Source organism: Aythya fuligula, chromosome 13, assembly GCF_009819795.1.
Source record: "Aythya fuligula isolate bAytFul2 chromosome 13, bAytFul2.pri, whole genome shotgun sequence".
Classification (NCBI taxonomy): Eukaryota; Metazoa; Chordata; class Aves; order Anseriformes; family Anatidae; genus Aythya; species Aythya fuligula.
Genome location: NC_045571.1, coordinates 4,378,913 through 4,396,452, shown reverse-complemented (window position 1 = coordinate 4,396,452; position 17,540 = coordinate 4,378,913). Strand labels below are relative to the sequence as shown.

At 48.8% G+C, this 17,540-nt stretch overlaps 1 protein-coding gene across 1 annotated transcript; it reads left to right on the top strand.

Annotated features, from left to right (window-relative positions):
* Positions 1-1,562: 1,562 nt before the first annotated feature.
* Positions 1,563-16,949, top strand: UPRT (uracil phosphoribosyltransferase homolog). Its single transcript, XM_032196567.1, has 7 exons — positions 1,563-1,906; positions 7,251-7,293; positions 11,755-11,824; positions 13,812-13,874; positions 14,645-14,806; positions 15,551-15,649; positions 16,512-16,949. The coding sequence occupies exons 1-7, from the start codon at positions 1,590-1,592 to the stop codon at positions 16,616-16,618; spliced, it is 861 nt and encodes a 286-aa protein (XP_032052458.1). The 5' UTR covers positions 1,563-1,589; the 3' UTR covers positions 16,619-16,949.
* Positions 16,950-17,540: the final 591 nt, after the last annotated feature.

Here is a 17,540-nt window from a genome sequence, read left to right as displayed (position 1 = left end):
TGTGCCAAGGCTTTGATTTTTTTTTAAATCCTCTTCTCCTAACAGACATCTGCCTACAAAATTACTGATATACATCCCTTAATTATTGCAGAATCAAAATGTGCAAGTCAAATGAAGGATGTGTGTTTGTGCCTCTTTGTTTAAGGCTCTGCCAGCACTTCCATTACCAGCCCCACTGTCAGGAGTTCACAAATTCATTGTTTAGAAAATATCCTGCCTGAAACTTTGCACGTGAAACATGAGCACAGCTGGTTTTTGCCCTATTGGAAAGTAGCTTACTAAGCCTAGGCTGAGTGTTTATAGATGAAATGATGCAAACCGTCATTTCTGTGTCAGCTTAGTTCAGAATTCCTCATAATTTTCCTCTCTTATAAGAGGTCATAGGCAGCATATACGGCAGGTGCGGAAACTGTTTGCTTATATCAGGAATAGTGCAGCCAGCAGGACCAGGGAGGTGATCGTCCCCCTGTACTCAGCTCTAGTGAGGCCACAACTTGAGTGCTGTGTTTGGCTTTGGGCCCCTCACTACAAGAAGGACATCGAGGCCCTGCAGTGTGTCCAGAGCAGGGCCACGAAGCTGGTGAAGGGCCTGGAGCACAAGTCCTGTGAGGAGCAGCTGAGGGACCTGGGGTTGTTTGGTCTGGAGGAGGCTCAGGGGAGACCATATTGCTCCCTACAAGTACCCGAAAGGAAGGTGTGGGGAGCTGGGGGCCGGCCTCTTCTCACAGGTAACTAGCAATAGGACTGGAGGGAATGGCCTCAAGTTGTGCCAGGAGAGGTTCAGGTTGGGAATGAGGAGAAATTTCTGTCAGAAAGTGTGGTTAGGTGTAGGGACGGGTTGCCCAGGGAGGTGGTGGTGTCACCATCCCTGGGGGTGTTCAAGGTTGGACGTGGTGCCTGGGGACGTGGGTTAGTGGGTGACACTGGTGGTAGGGGATGGTTGGACCAGATGATCTTGGAGGGCTTTTCTAACCCTAATGATTCTGTGATTCTGCAGTTCTCTGAAAGCGCACTACTTTGTGTGGTATTTCATGATCTTCAGCATGGAGCTTCACCTGTGTAAGGCCGTGAAGCAGCAGAGGCTAAACCAGAGTTTACTCCAGCGTATTTGGGGTTAAAATCACCAAATAGCCCTTTGACAAGCTCCGAACAGGCCAGAGAGACAGGCCAGAGTGGACTCCCCCGAGGCAAAGGCAGCGCTGCGGAGGGACAGAGCAGCCCCAGCCCCGCTCCTGGGGCAGCCATCACCTCACAGCCACCCCACCCGAGGGCCGGGCAGCGGCGCGGGGCTTCCGCAGGCCCCACACGGGGCTGGAGGGCCGAGATCGTGAGCTGAAAGCACCGAAAGCACCGAAAACACCGTGAGGGGGCCATGCGGGGGGGACAAGGGACGGCCGCGGGGACTCCCCGCTCGCCTCAGCCGAGGCCGCGCCGCCAGCAGCGCCCCCCCGCGCCGCTCCCCGCCGCTTGAGCGGCAGCGCGGGCGGCCATTAGGGCGGCGGCGCTCCCCCACGGCCCGCCCTTCGGCGGCGCAAGCCGGGGGCCGGCGCTGAGCACGCGTGGCTGCCTGTGGGGCCGGGGCCCGGCGCATGGAGGCGATGCCGTGCCGCAACCAGCGCCTCGGCCCCGCGCCCGGCCCGCAGGACGAGCAGCAGCCGCCCGTGGTGTTGGCGGCGGCGGCGGCGGGGGCAGGGGGAGGCGGCGGCGGCTGCTCGCGGTTGATCCGCTTCGCCGAGCCCGATGAGGGCGGCGAGAGCAGCCCCAGCCCGGACAGCAGCAGCGGCAGCAATAACGACGGGGGGGTGCTGGTGGAAGCGCGCAGCCCCGCGGCGGAGATCGGGGCGCAGCTGAAGCTGCTGCCGATGAACGACCAGATCCGGGAGCTGCAGACCATCATCAGGGACAAGTGAGCGCCGCGAGGCCTGCCCAGAAACCGGCGGGCAGGGAGCGAGGGAGGGGCGGGCGGCGGGCTCCGGCCGCGCTGAGGCGCTGGGGGGCGCTGAGGGGGGCTCCGAGGGGCTGAGGGGGGCACCGGGAGGCTGAGGGGGGCTCCGAGGGGCTGAGGGGGGTGTGAGGGGGCTGAGGAGGGTGGTGGGGGGCTGAGGGACGCGGCCCCGGGGAGGGGGGAGCGGGACGTGAGGGGAGCCCCCCTCACCGGCAGCCCCTGACAGACCGTGCAGTCAGAGAGGGTTTCGGGGTGGAAGGGACCTCAAAAACCATCCGGATCCAGCCGTGGAGAGCGCCCAGGTTGGATCCGGGAGCGGTGAGGCGCTGAGGAGGGTTTGGCTGAGGGGCCCTTAGCTCCGTGGGACGCTGCCCTTCCTGAAGGCGCTGCTTTCCGCGCTTGTCGCTCGCTGTCACCAAAAGCCCGTGCTGCCACCACACCTGGCGGGACACGGAGCTGTCGGCCCGCTTCTGCGGCTCTTAGGGGCAAAAAGCCTTTAAGATTGGGCCCTGCTGCTCAGCACCTCTGACACGAGGTGCTTAAGGCACAGGGAAACCTCAGGTCTCACACTGTGCGTCAGGAGCTCTCCTCCCGCCCGTCCTGTCGGCGTCCGATTGTTCTGCACGTGGAAGGTGATACTACAGCCTGATAAATTTAGCGTGCGACGTAACACAAACGCATGTAGAGGGCATCCCTTAAAAGCACAGTTTGCCTCCTGTGATGCGAGGAGCCCCAGCAGGTACAGAGGTGGGAAGCAGTTTGTTGGTGGAGTGTTCCAGGATCCCAATAACCCCTTATTGTCCTGCCACACGCGGGCTTCCTAACACCTGCAGTAACCAACTTGGTTCTTCCCCTTATTTCTTCTCTGTTCTACCTGCATAGGCTGCGTTTTGGTATTTCCCAGCTCTTGAGTACTTAACTTTGCAACTGTAATACCACTAATGTATTTTTCTGTAGAAGTAACCATCAAAGACAATACCTACGTTAATTGTACTGGCTTAGATGTGCCTTGTTACCTTAAATTAGGAATTTTTGACTCTTCAAAGTGTGGAAAAAGCTGATCTCATTGCAGGCAGGAGCACATGAATCTAGTGCTAGCTTGCTGCAAGGAGGGCAGTTGTGGCAAGACCACACAAAAGATCTCTGCAGGTAAGAATGTCTTCTGGCAGCCTTCCTGCAGAGCAGAAAGGGCAGTTTTACCTGGGCCAAGCAGAGAGACAGCCTCCAAACTCTGCTTGTTGCATGGCCTACAGAAGGGTTTAAGGTGAGTGAAAAGGAAACAACATTTAGCTTTGATATCTAGGTGAATACTAGCAATGTAGTTACTGTACCCACCTAGGTACTTTTATTATTGTTGCAAGTAAATTTTTAAATCTTGCAGATATATTGAACAAGTTTCTGGGTGTATTGAATTTAACCAGTAATCAGCAGCTGATATTTTAACTCGGAGGAGATTTTTTTTTTTTTTTTTTTAGAGTTGCATCAGGCCATTGCACAAGACTCCAGTAAGGCAAGGCGTAGAGCAAGCCTTGGAAATAATGAGTCGCTCCTAGCTGCAGTGCCAGCACACCGCGCTTTATTCTGAATGTGGCTCAGAAAGGCAGCAGCATTTCAGTGAAGAAAAGGCCTCAGATGGGACTACTTCAATGCCCATCGTCCAGAAAGATGGTAAAATGTGTGCTCAGCTGCACAGGTGCGAGCATCTCTTATGCAGGGGTTAGAAACTGTTGCAGTAACCTTTCCTCGAGCAGGTGTAATCTGCCTTACAAGGCCTCTGTCCAACTGCGCCATTCCAACCAAGTGCTACAAGAAGCTCCTCCTCAGACGTTTAATAGTTATGAATAAGGTGCTATGGCTAAGAGGAATTACTGGTCAAAAAATCTGATTTAAACTGACAAAAGGCTGCTTTTGTATACGAAAAGAGGGAAAAGCTATGTCACTGCAGGGCAGTTAGATACCACCAGTGTAGCTCTGTTTCTGGATTAGAAAAGAACAGGCAGCCCCACAGCTGGGAAGGCTCAAGGAGGGCATTGGGAATGCCCCCAATGCTCATGAAGACAGATGTTCCAGGTACAGCAATCAAGGGAAGGGCAGAAATCACAAAGCAAGCTGCTGGGAGAAACACCAAAAGAAGGAGAAAACTGTCAGTTTGGGGCGATTCCTGTGCAGAGAAGAAGGGATAGACATTCTTGGTGTGGTGCCAGCTCGCATCAGGCACTTTTACATCAGCCTAAGGATGCACAGGCTGGGTGCAGAAGACCTTAGGGACTCTGTATTGCCCATAGAATGAGCCGCACAGAAAAGTGGAAAGGAATTCAGGATTTAGAGGCACGCAACACAGCCTTTCAGTTGGAGTAACTGTCCAATAAAAAACAAGACAAAAAACACCTTCATGTTGCTGGGCGCACATCCTGTGGCAGGTTCAGAGATGGCTAACTGAATCAGTGGTGAGCATTTCATAGGCTGAAATTACAGTTTGTATAATTAACTGCATTTTATGTCGCTGTCACTGCAGTTAATGAGGTCTGGGAGCCAGAATTAGGGAGGCAGAGAGGTGGCCTCGGCTTGTGCGCGTTTTCCCCTGGCTGGCTCAGTTGTGGAGCCTCGGCTGTGCCAAACGGGCAGGCGGGTGCCTGCTAACACTGTCGGGCGTGAATTCTGGAATCCTCTCTTAAACTGATGAGTTTAAGTACAGAGTGCCCGGGAGCAAACAGTCAGAGCCTCTTCTGAGGAGGGTGTGACCTCGCAGTGGTGTTCGGCCTGCGCAGGTTGGAACCAGCGATCTGGAAGCTGAGATGAGTAGCGTGGCAATCCGCAGCCCAGAGCGCTGGTTTCTGCAGGAGGAAGTTCATTAGCTCAGATGGGTAGTGCCGTTGGAGCTGCCGGTTTAACAACAGATTTAAATGTAGGTATTTAAGGGTTGGCGCGTCTTTTATGGGAGATCATCGTGCCGTGTTCTGCTGCGGCTTCTTACTCCCCAGGGAACGGAGCGAGCAGCAGAGCGGCGCAGGCAGCGGAGCAGCAGGACGCAGCCCTGGCTGCCCTACAGAGCGCCGTGATTCGACTGCCACTCAGCCCTGATGAGCAGAGGTGGCTTTGCTGCAGGCAGGGCAGGATCCCTTTCACATGGCACCCCCATCCCGAGTCCTTACACACAGAGCTCTGGTGCTCCATCAGAGAGAGGGTGCTCCTGTTCCCAGCTGCCCATTAATGGCACCGGGTTCTGGTGCCTACACTTCTTATAAAGGTCTTCTATGAATTCTTCTTTGGGGAAACAGCTTTTTTCCAGCCTTGCCTTCGCAGCAGCCTGCTGTCTCTGGACGATCTCTCGTGCAAGGTGAGCAGGAGAAACAGAAATTACTGAAGTGTGTCAGAGTAGGACCTGCCTCCAGCCCTGGCAGTGGTTGGAACCAGTCCCGGTTACTTTATTAAGAAGTTTGTAGGCTGCTGTAGATCATTGCTTTGTATCCTCCTCATCTGTAAGGTGAGCAGTTCCAGCGTTTTCACATGAACCTTTTTTCTGGCCCCTTAGAAATTAATTTTCTCGTGATGTGGGGCTTGAAACCTGGTCACAGCTTTCCAGCTGAAGGTGTGCACGAGGTCTGTCAGTTTCAGTATTATTATTTGTCTCTAATTTTTATGCATGCCACCACTATTGTTCTCCATCCCCTTAAAAACCAGACAGAACTGACCAAGGGTGTTCTGTGAACAGTGTGTAAAAACATCAGCCTGCCTGTGCGAGGACAGAGTAGTTCATTTAAAACCTCCTAATCTGTATTAATAGCCCACAGTATTCACTCTGAACTTTTATTGCTTTGCAATCAAAACCAGAGTTGTGACATGGTCAAGTTTGTCTTACCCCCCTCTCATGAAATATGGGTAAGCTTTCTGCCATGCCACGCTCTAGTCTGGAAAAACCTAATACACCACCTACAGACTTTGCTACTTGCTGTTATTTTTTTATATTTGCACACACCACAGTTGGGGATATGAATCCCTTTAAAAATCTCAACAAAATCAGGTTGTGTGATTGCAAGCTTGTTTCTTGGGTATTTGATGGGGCTTTCTTCAGTTCTGGTTTTCTGACGAACATCAAAGTAGCAGAGCACTAAGAGTATCCTGTCATTGCTAGAAAGAGCAAAAAACAAACAGCATTTTGAATAACAAATACCGTGGTGTTAGCACAAGGAAAGAAATCAGATTAGGCTGCCAGTCTTTTAAAACCTCACTTTCTTAATGTGGCAAGGTTGTACTAGTAGTACGGGGAGTCGGCAGACAAACATCCTGACTGCCACTCTTGTAAACAGAAGATGTTGCAGAACCTTGGGGATTAAGTGCAAAACTATCTGTGGCATTTCAAGAGACATCCAGAGTATCATAGCGTGGAGATGAGCGAGGGGTAGGCCTAGTGTGATTACCAGAAAGTTTCACTAAAAGCGACCTGCCTGCGATAATGATTCCTTGTCTGAGGATTTTTAAGGCTAACGTACTGGAAATGTTGTCTCCTTAGTTGGAAGCTTGTCCTGCTGCTGTGTGGTGAGAGTTGGTCTTGACCCGGGAAGCCAGGTGTTCCAACCTGGCTTTCCGACGGCAGCCGTCCCCGTGGCGTGTTTGCACAGCAAGGAGCGGGGAGAGGCCAGCCTGCCCTTCCTGCCTTCTGGACGGGCCAGCAGTCGTGGTAGTAAAAAGTTCCACCTAAGCCACTAAGCCAGGAGAGAGGGGTTTGCGTAGTGCTGCTTGCTTGTCCCTGCTCATTTTAGGCTGAGGCTCACCAGGCTTACCACGCAGTGAGTGAATTCCTGATAAGATAGGAGATCCTGCTCGTCAGGTGTGCTGGGTCAGCCTCAGCACCTGGGATCTGCTTCATCACTGTCCTGGGCTCCGACTGGTTTGAGAACGGGCAAAGCAAAGCTCTCCTGCTTACGGCTGCAGAGAACCCACCAGGCTGGCACAGCTCAGAGCTGCTGAGGTGTTCTGGAAGCGAGCTGGCATGGCGGCACAATGGAAAGCCTGCAGAATATCCTGCAGAATATCCTGCTCGTGTTTTCGTGCTTCAGTTGCTACGTGAGCAGTGCAGCGACGTGGCCAGTGGTACGAGGCAGAGCCCCGCGCGAGCTCACTGCAGCTCAGGCTTCCCCAGCCAGTAGGAAACACGCGGTAGGATCTCTGGGGGATAAAGTTGGAATGTGGCAGGAGACCTTTCTCCAAACCGCCTCTGGAAAATATTGTCCTTCGAGTAACATTATATTTAAGCACTGCTCTTAATTATTCCCCAATTTAAAATAGAAATTGTTACCTTTTTCAGGACAGCCAGTAGAGGAGACTTCGTATTTTCTGCTGATCGCCTGGTAGGTGAAGAATTTCTTCTTCTTGGTGTCGTGCTGTGTAATTGTTTTATAAAATGGTCTTATGAGCTACAATAATGTTAGCGTGAGGGCAACTTTTCTAAACAAAGGAAATTGCTGTTTGACAGCAACTTTCTGTAAGGGAATTCTGTTCTTTGTTACAGTGTTTTCATCTCAAAGGTTTCCAGAAACTAAGTTACTATCAAATACTTCAGTACAGTGAGAAGTAGCAACATGAGAATGTGATTTAAAAACAGATGCACAGAGGCTGTAGATAATTTAGCGTTAGTTTGAAACAGTACTTTCCATCTTGTCAACAATTTCTTACAGTCTAGATATCAATGACTGATTGCGTGCAGAGCACCTCCCAACACTTACTGCGTGGTAGATGAGCAGCTCTGGGTGCTTCCACCCAGGGAACGGGCCTTTAACCATGTGGTAGCTGCTAGCAGGGACAAAGCAATTAGAAACTTTCACACATCCTGGTAAGTCAGGACAAAGGCTGGTGGGAATGCAGCAGTTATCTCACGTAAATTAAATGCTTACAGAAGCCCACAACACTTGCTACCACACATGTACTGGATACGCCCTTGTATTCAAGAGGGTGTTTCCTATTTGCGACTCGTTACTGAGGAAAGCCTTTCCTTCTCCCTCTAACAAAGATCAGTCCAGAGAGCACTCAGTCAGTGGCACTATTTGCTAAACCAGCCAGGTTTCCTGTGATGAGCCCAGTCTTAACCCATGCCTGATGCAGGCTTGCTCAAGGCTTACATACAACCCCGACCTGACGTGTGACTGCAGTGCTTTTTATCTCTGCAGCTTGTTCCACTTTCCCCACTGCTTTTCCCTTCCTGAGAATGTTTCTGCCTCTTCCATTCTCCAGGATCAGTGAAAGCCTGAGCCAACAAAACTCATCCCTGTAACTATTGGGTCAAGTTTCTGACTGCAGTGTCCCTCTTTGCCTTTGTCAGGGACAGGCAGAAAGCCACAGTCTCCCCTTCTTTCTGTGCCAGCAGTTCTCCGCAGACGTAATGTCCTTCACAGCGCTGGACAAGTGGGAACAGCACAGGAAGCATCCACAGCCTGTGCTAAACCAGCTCAGCTGTGGGTCAGTCTTCCTTTTCTTTTTTTTTTTTTATTTCTGGTGGTTTCAGCTTTTCACTTGCTTAAATGTGTAGATGAGATTCAGAGAGCCAACATCAGCAACCCCGCATACTTACAGGGTGCAGGTCTCCAGTCCAGTCAGGCCCCTTCCCCACCAGCACTCCTCTCTGGTTAATATTCTTGTTCTACCTTGCAGCAGCTTCCCGTCTTCTCAGGAGCATTCCTTCCGATCAACTTCCTCGAACTAAAGCGAAGCAATAAAGATTCCTGTTCTGTACCTTAAAAATGAGACAAATAATGGCTATTCTGTCACAGACAGGAGAACCCTTACGGGTCCCAGCTGCACTTTATCACCATTAATTAGTGTGACGGCCTCCCCCACCTACCTTCTCACTCTGTTTGGAGGTGGTCTGCTGGTCTGCTTTTCATTTTGTGAGAGGAATATTATGAGAAACAGTGTGTGACTGCCCCATTTTCTGTGTGGTATCACAGTTGCACGTGGGACGTGGGCTCCAGTAGATGTACAAACATTGTTAAGACACGCTGTGTGTTTTTCATCTGACTAGCAGACAGCTGATTAATGACAAGATGCAGTCTGAAAGCAAACAAGAAACAAATGCAGAAAACAAGAAACTCAAATGTTGTAGAGTAGCAAAATCTCATTGCAGAGAGAAAATGAGACTGGAGTGAAGGTTGCTACTAGTTTGGCAGTTACTAGGGGCAAATATCTCACAAAGTCACAATAGGAAGAGGGTTCAAGGAGGGGTTTGATGAATTGATAGTGGTACAGTTTTTCCGTCTGGCAGCTTGTTTCTCACAGAAGGAGATGATAAAATAAATGTTCAAAGATATTTGTGGAAGAAAGGAGTTAAGGGATGGTAAAGGTTAGCAGAAAGTTCCTGAATGCGACTGCTGATGGTGTGGTCCTGCAGCTGCAAGATGGGGGGCTGAACTCATGAATAAGGTGACAAACCATCTTGTGTCTGGGAAGGAGAAGAGGCAGGCGTGGCAAGTAAGCCTCTAGCACAAGAAAGGATAGATCGTTACAACTCGTGGTAGATATCTGAACAGCTAGAGCAGAAGGGGCTAGGGAGAGCAAGCTGAGAGCCCCCAGCAGAGAACTCTGCAAAAGGCTGAGGGTGAGCCCTTGTGCACGTGCTGCCCTGCGTGCGAAAGGAGACTTCCAGTGATGGCGCCCTGCAGCTCGTCTGTGGAATTAGTGAGGAGCTCACCAAGCCCCGGCATTCATACTGAGACAGCCTGAGAAGTATTTTAGGGCATCCCACTTGGTAGGCAGTACTGGATAAACTGGGTTCAGTCAAGCTGCACGCAGCTGGGTGGGCACCACAGCAGCTTGTTGGGGGCCCAGAGCCCAGGTGAGTGATGGGAAGAGGGGACATGTCCCACAGAGACACCAGGCATCACGTGCCTCGAGTTTGGGCAAGGACTCAGCACAGTTGCCTTGCAGCCTGGGCTCAGGCAGGGGTTTGTCATCTCCACAGCACTGCCTTGCGGCCTCAGCCGACAAGTAGGGTGAAGATAATGTTGGGCACTCTGGAATTTAGACTAGAAAAGTTGGAAGGGACTTTCAAAGATCATCTAGTCCAAGTGATTCTTTAAAAATTCATTTTTAATTTATTTACATTCTAGTTCATTGGCATTTCATTGCTTCACCTCTTTCCAAGCTGCAGGCAGGCACAACGGTTGTGACATGCAGCCGCTCGGGATTACAGTTACCTGCTCAGGGGTCTCTAGAAGGGCTCTCCCTTTTCAAGGTTTGTCTGCTCAGAGACGCCATCCCTAACTGCACCTCGGCTGGTTTCCTGAGTTAGTGATTACACCTCCTGTAAACGGGAGTGCTGGCAGCTGCTTTCTCCAGGTGCCTCTATCCTGATTTCTCTGTTCATGGACCCTGAAGGACTGGTCCAGCCTGATTTCTTCAGTGGTATTTGAGAGTGGCAAGGAGACTCGATCCATGTGCTTAACTGGCTGAGAAAGGGTAGGGTCAACACCTTAACATCCTCAAAGCACTTCCATGGTAGTTAGCTACAGCTGCTCAGACTCGTATTAGCTGTGGCTTTTCCCAGCAGTTCTAACACACCTCGTGCTACTGAAGGTGCAAAGCAAACAGCATTTCCCTTGCTTACTGCAGGGGCAACCTTAAGCATGTAACTGTAATAAACGAGCACATGGACTATATAATTTTGCGTATCAGCATTAAATGCGTAACCTGAAGCTTCAGCAGAAGTCTGCGAGCTGTTACAGTTTAACTAGGCCTGCTAGAACTTAACATTGTTAGCTCGCTCCCTCCTCCCAAAACCTCATCAAAGAGGGACATTTAGTTCACTAACTCCTAATGCAGTCTGTGCCTGCTAGGAACTGGGGCAGGATGGAGGAACAGAAAAACTTTCCAGCCTGCCCTGCTTCTGGAGTGTCTGAAGCGAGCTTAGTCCCAGGAGCAGTCACCTCATTTCTGCCATCACGCAGTGACTTTTGCTTAATAGGTTTCATCTTGGCTTGGCGGTGGCTTTCCTTGAGCAGTCCTGGCCTTTGACTCTTTGGCTCACCAGCAGAGAGAATCCTGTCTATCTGCAACACCCAGGGCATCTGTCCTGGGCAGTCCTGCTGGGCTGAGATGAACGCATTTCGTACCTTCACCTGGGGTACAGCAGAGGTTTCCTGCCCTCCGGAGGGACGTGTGACACGCCAGCCACACCTCCAGGATGTCCCCACTGTGGCTGGGCCGTCTGCACCCTGTGAACACACAGGGGCTGAGCAGAGCGTGTGGAGCAATCAGAGCTGCCAGGTGCCAGAGGAAGGGGGTGATAAAGAGAGTTGTAAATCCCCTGACACGTCCTTGGGCACTTGGTAGTGTGCTTACAGCGCTGCAGCTCCTGCAGCTGTTTGGGCAGCCCTGCTGCAGCTTCTTCTTAGAAATATGGATGTTAAAACAGGCCTTAGGGCCTAGCTGATGGGGAACTGAAAGAAGGGGAATTTTCCTCTTTTCTCACTGATATTTTCTGTCAGCAACATGAAGTTAACATGGGTGGTTCATTTACTTATGAGAAACATTTGTCTTTGACGGCTTTATCTGCCAGGCAGAACTTAAGCCGGTTTTATGGAGGCATTACAGATGTACCCCTACCCCCGTTCTGTTTTTTAATGCCTTCATTTGACGTGTGGACAAAACATACACATTGCCCTATAAAAGGTCTTTAAAGTCTATCCCTAACTACTAGTGAAAGAGGATGTTCTTGGCTGTTAGGCATTCACCTAGTACTTGCAGAAACTCCTAACACATTTAGTATCTTATCTGGCTTGATAACAAACCCCTTCAAGCTGCTTTCTCTGGTTCTACAGATCAGACTTGTGGTTGAAGAGGGACTGAACCAACTGCCGTACACGGAATGCACGGTGACCACTCCAACAGGTACGTGGGAAACCACTCGGTCAGGTAGGACTGGGAGTGGAAGCTGAATTAATATAACAATGTGGAACTGTTACAAGAGGCCGGAACAGCTTAACATTCAGGCTAGAGTATAAAGTTAAGGTCCCCTCAAGGTATTTAAAAAAAAAAGCTAGAAGATGTGTGATGACAGGACTGAGCAGAACAGTTATAGAGTTGTCACCTTACTATGGTTTTAAACTGGTCTTGCAAAACTGTGATAAAAACATTAGCAGTGTACGTGCGAGATCACCTTACTTGCCCCTATCACACCATCGAATTAAAACTGATGACATTTCATGTGCCCGTTACAGAAAAAAGTGCTCAGCTCAAGGAGTTTTGTCATGCCAGCCTAAATCTGCCTCTGTTGCAACTGTGAGTGATGGTAAACAGGAAATAAAAAGTGGCTGTGTTGGAGTTAGAGGAAACCCACTGCAGTACTTTGGGTTTGCTCCTATTAACCTTAAAAGATACGTAAGGTTGCATGGGTTACTCAGAGGTAGCGTAGTTGCTGCTCAGTACATCAGCCACATCTGGGGAGCCTCAAGCACACCCAGGGCACCTGCAGTACCCCTGCAGGACAGGCACCAGCTGAGTCCTCCTCCCCTTGAGGATTTTGCTGGCATTTTCTGCAGCCTGAGAGCAGCTCTGTACATCCTCTCATTCACTCTATCCCTCTGCCCTTCACCATAAATCGTCTGTATGTCTTCACCCTACTTTTAGTCACAGAAAAGATGGCCCGAAAACACTCGGTGCTGAAGCTAGCTGGAGTTTAGGAAGGCGCTCAGGCGCCACAGTCACTTACCTTGGCTCGCTTTTAACTAAAACAGCAGCTGCTTCGTGAGGCCTGGCTTCACATCAGTCCCAGGTCAGTCGGGCAGTTTGATGGCTGTTGGCTGTCTGCGTTACCCAGTTTGGCAGGTCCCCGGCGAGTAATGCCCTCCCGAAGCTCTGCAGGTGTTTCTCAGTGAGCCACTCGCCTGCCTGTGAGGAATGAGCGCCTTGGGCCTGCCCCTCTGGGCACACGTCGCTGTGGTGCACAGGCTGCTGTCTGCTGGCACTGCCAGCCCTGCCATCAGAGCGTCAGCCCTTTCACCCTTACCCCTGCCCAAGGAGGGAGCTAAAACGGCCTCAGGTGCGCCCATCCAACAGGAAGCGTGCCCTGAGAACACAGACATGTACCTATGAATCGTTGCTTATTTATACTGAACTCTTTCCCTCTGAGCATCTGGAAGCTGCCGTCAGCACAGACAATTTGTACTCCTTCAGAAGCAGAACGTCCCTCGAGGCCAGCAATGCAATGCCATGTCGTCTCTCCTTTAAAAGGAGCCTTTGGACCTTTTTCAGCCAGGCAGAATATGCAAAACCCAAAAAAAACACTGCCACGTGTTCTCTGCAGTGGTACTGGGAAAGTTCAGGTTGGATCTAAAGAGCTATGAGTGGGCTTACCTTGCTTGGCTGCCTTCGAATCCATAAACTTGAACTCACAGTGCTGGCGATCTCTTCCGAACACATACCCTCGCCCACTTCTGTCCTTCAGCGATCAGGAGCACAATTAGAGTAGCGTCATGCTCTGGCTCTGCCTCTTCACCTGCAGCTCTGGAGTGCATTTACGTGGTTACTTAGGGCACGTACCATTTACCTTTATTTTGGCTAACATCCTTCATCTAAAATAATCACCTGAATGTTTGAGTTATAAAACCTCCAGGCAGGATCACGCCTGTGCCGCTCTCCTGAAGGAACTGTTAGGAGTAAGTTCCTTCATGGTTTCGGTCCCGTTCCCATGGCTTGTTTGGGGAGTGCAGGATGTGGCGTGCAGGTGGGGCCACGCCACCTGCTGAGACACACAGAGCTCAGCACCGGTCCCTGTGCGGGGGAATCTCGTTTCTGTTCACACCAGGGTCACTTAAGACAGGATGGGGCAGAGGGGAGCAATCACTGCCGCTGAGCCTTGGTTTCTTTGCTTTTTTAGGATACAAGTACGAAGGAGTGAAATTTGAAAAGGGAAACTGCGGAGTCAGCATAATGAGAAGCGGTAGGCAGCTTTTGGTTGTTGAATGGGTGTGAATTAAATGCTTTTGAAACCAGTAACCAGCTTCCTTCTGAAAACGTGCAACAAACTGCCCTACAGCAAACGTTTCCCCCCAGGCTGCTAGCTGACATTCTGTAATCAAGGATACCTAAAGAAGAATAGCAAGTAATACGTTTCTTCAACATTTCAGCAGACAAATAGCAGCAGCAGACTACATCTGACCTCTTCTTTAACAACCAATAGCTCTGAGAGGCCAGGCCAACTCTCCTTCCTTGTTTGCCACTAGTTTTTCCTCCTCAAAGATATCTCCCCAAATAAACCATGCTCAGTGGTGCTAGAGGCAGCACTCTTTTGTCCAAAACTATGTAAAGCTTTTTATGATATAAAATCCAGCGGCTCCTAAGGTTCCTGTACTATGTTTTTTACCATGGTGTGGCTATGCAGAGCTCAGAGTTGTTTTTCAAACCACATACGAATTATGACATTAGTTGTTTTGATATTTCTACTTCTCTCCTTTGAAAATGTGCTTAGCACTAGAACATGAGAACACAAATACCTGGGAGCCAAATGACACAGAGTAGGCTTGTTTTTCTGTCTAAACAGAGATAAGGAAAATAGCTTAAGGTCTTTTTAAAACTTGAAAGCAAGGAAAAAAAAAGCTCTGTTCAAGAACTAGTCGTCAACACAGTATTTGGACAGTCCATTTAATTGTAACGTCTCGTTGTTGTGCCCTTTGTTATCACGTAATATTTTTTTCTTCTGCTCATTTTGAGGCGAAGCAATGGAACAAGGTTTACGGGATTGCTGTAGATCGATCCGCATAGGAAAAATCCTGATACAGAGCGATGAGGAGACTCAAAGAGCAAAAGTATACTATGCTAAGTTTCCCCCAGACATTTACAGGAGAAAAGTTCTTCTTATGTACCCAATACTAAGTAAGTGTCTCTATTATTTCCGGTGACTGTTCTGTATTTAAATTAAAGCTTCTGAATTTCCGGGGTTTTTGTTAGATTTTGGCTTGATTTAGGTGACGTAGCAGGGACTTGATCAGGCTGCTCCAGAACATACATCAGTCAGCCCACATCAGCGTGAACGCAGAGCAGATCACTTGGGTTTGGCTGCACTTGTGAGAAAGGCAGCTGCATTCAAGTCCGATGGCAAAATTAAAAAAAAAAAAAAAAAAAAAAAAAAAGAACTTATATGAGAAAAGACTTCAAATAGTATTTTCACTATTAAAAGACTTTATGAGGAATAATTCGAAAGTAAATTATTTTAAAGTTAAATGCAATTAAAACTACAAAATATATCAACGCAGTAAGGACTTTGTCAGGATGAAGGAAATTTTCCAGTCTAAGATGTAATTCTGGTTCTGCACATGGAGCTTTTAATTGCTAACTTATTATTTTAGATGAGTTTTCTTGCCTTAGGGCTTTAATAAAATCCACTGACTTCAGTGTTTAAAACCTGGCAGAGTCAGCTATTTGGGTATAAAATTAAATTCCTTCATCAGGAGACAAAAATTTTCAATAATTAATGCTTGCAGAGGTGACAGTCGACCAGTGGGACAGGACAGTATTGTCGCTCAGCCCCACACCAGGATTGGTGCAGGTATAGCCCCGGCTGGCTTAGGAAGAGTTCTTCCAGCAGGAAAACAAAAATCTCACTTTTTCCCCTTTTAGGTACTGGTAATACTGTAATCGAGGCTGTCAAAGTTCTTATAGAACACGGCGTGCAACCAAGTGTCATTATCCTGCTGAGCCTATTCTCCACACCGCACGGTAAGTCGCGGGGCTGCATGGGGGGCAGAGGTGCTCGCGCCTCTGCCACCCAGCAGGGAAGGCTTCTGGCAGTACCGCACTCCAGGCAGCTGCCAAGAGCGCTTCCCTTGCGAATAAGGACACCAGCAGCACTCTGCTCAGGATTTTTTTCCCCTCTGAGTTTTGAAACTGAGAGCAAACACTGGCACGTGTGGCATGGGAAGGGGAGAAGGCTAGCAGAACAAAAAGGGCCTGTTACCCCTCACGGCAAAACTGCAACTGGTGAAGCATTCCTGTCAGCAGGAATAGGTAAAGAAAATGCTGCAACGACCCTAAGTCTTCCTGTTGCTCCAAAGCACAGCAGCCCATGCTGAGTTGGTCAGCCACCAACTAACACCAGTTGTACAGAAAGCACGATGTAAAATAAGCTACAGAACTGGACTGTCTGCACATTAAAGATCTTTTAATTTAAAAGATGACCCTAAAAAGGAATGTCTGTTTCTCTAAGTAGGAAAATGGATCTTGTGTTTTTATTTTTAAATTGGCCATGGCAGAAATCACTATCAAAAAATTGACCATGGTGCAGAGAGTTATTCCTGGCAGTCTGTAACCAAAATAGCAATTGGATCAATTAGTGAATAGTTTAGTTTGGGAAGTTAAATGTATGGTGAAGAAATGAAAAATCCCAGTAAGAAAACCCAGAAGAACAATGTGGAATTCTGGAATTTTTTCCTCACATGGAAGCAGATAAGCCAGAAATGAGGCATAAGAACAGAGGCAGACTCAGCTGCAGAATTCTGCTTACCTTGATGTAACACGAGGTGCTGAAATACAGCTGCGGTGCGGCATTGATTTCTTTGATTTCTCTTCTCTCTCCCCAAAGGTGCCAAATCGATCATCCAGGAATTCCCAGAGATCACAATTTTGACTACAGAAGTTCATCCTGTTGCGCCAACACACTTTGGACAGAAGTATTTTGGAACGGACTGATGCACTTGGAACAAGGCGATGTGACTGTATGATAGTACAAACGAGGTTTTTTCTACATTTTATTATTATTTGTAGCAGAGTTGGTTGAGGGCATGTTTAAAAAATCTTTTTTGGCCAAAGGGGGAAATACTTGACCTAGATTGCTTCTGGTTGGTTACTGCCTGAACACTGAACCAAGCGCAGTAACAAAGCACTCTGAATCATTGCAAAGTCGAGCATCTTCATGTTGTACTCGTATAAACTGCTGCACTCTCTGCTTTAATTTATTTATTCTTCCATAGCCTGTTTTGTGGCTGCTTGCAAAAGCGAAATAAAACAACTAAATCATGAAGGTGTGTCCTTCATTTCTAGTGCTGACGTTGACATCGCTTCAGGTTAGGCAGCACAGCCACTCTTACTGATTCCAGTACAACAGGTGCACTCGGTAGCAGCCACACTGCATTCCTGGCACAATTTTCAGTCTTGGGATGGTGGCCAAGAACTAAAGATATAGCTCTCTGAATTTTGCTCTAAATAGATTGTTTTCAAATGGTAGAACATCTGCAGTTATCTTGATCCATGGTACTGAAGAAAGAATCTTCCTGTTGTAGTGTATGTGCCCTGATGGGCTGGGAATTGAGAATGGGAGAAGTGCTGTCTACACAAATTCTGCTCACAGCGTGGTTGAGTTTTGCCTCTTAAAACTTCTGTGGATGAATCAGTATCACCGACCATTGTAAAGAAAAGGAAATGGCAAAAAGCTGGGCTCAAATTCTAGCTCTGTTCACAGGGCTGGAATGTAAGGCCTGGGCTGCTCCAACCAATGCCTTGTAAGACAAGGGGGCAGGATTTAATTAACTTATTTTTTTGGTACAGATGAAGAACCTTCCCCACTCTATACAGTAGTTTTGATTAATTCAAGTTCTATAAGGCTTCCAGAAAG

Bases quoted from the DNA above. Each gene is read 5' to 3' on its own strand.
- UPRT (XM_032196567.1), top strand. From the start codon at position 1,590: ATGGAGGCGATGCCGTGCCGCAACCAGCGCCTCGGCCCCGCGCCCGGC. The intron at 1,907-7,250 runs GTGAGCGCCGCG...TACCTTTTTCAG, and splicing joins CAGACCATCATCAGGGACAA to GACAGCCAGTAGAGGAGACT. The intron at 11,825-13,811 runs GTACGTGGGAAA...TTGCTTTTTTAG, and splicing joins CACGGTGACCACTCCAACAG to GATACAAGTACGAAGGAGTG.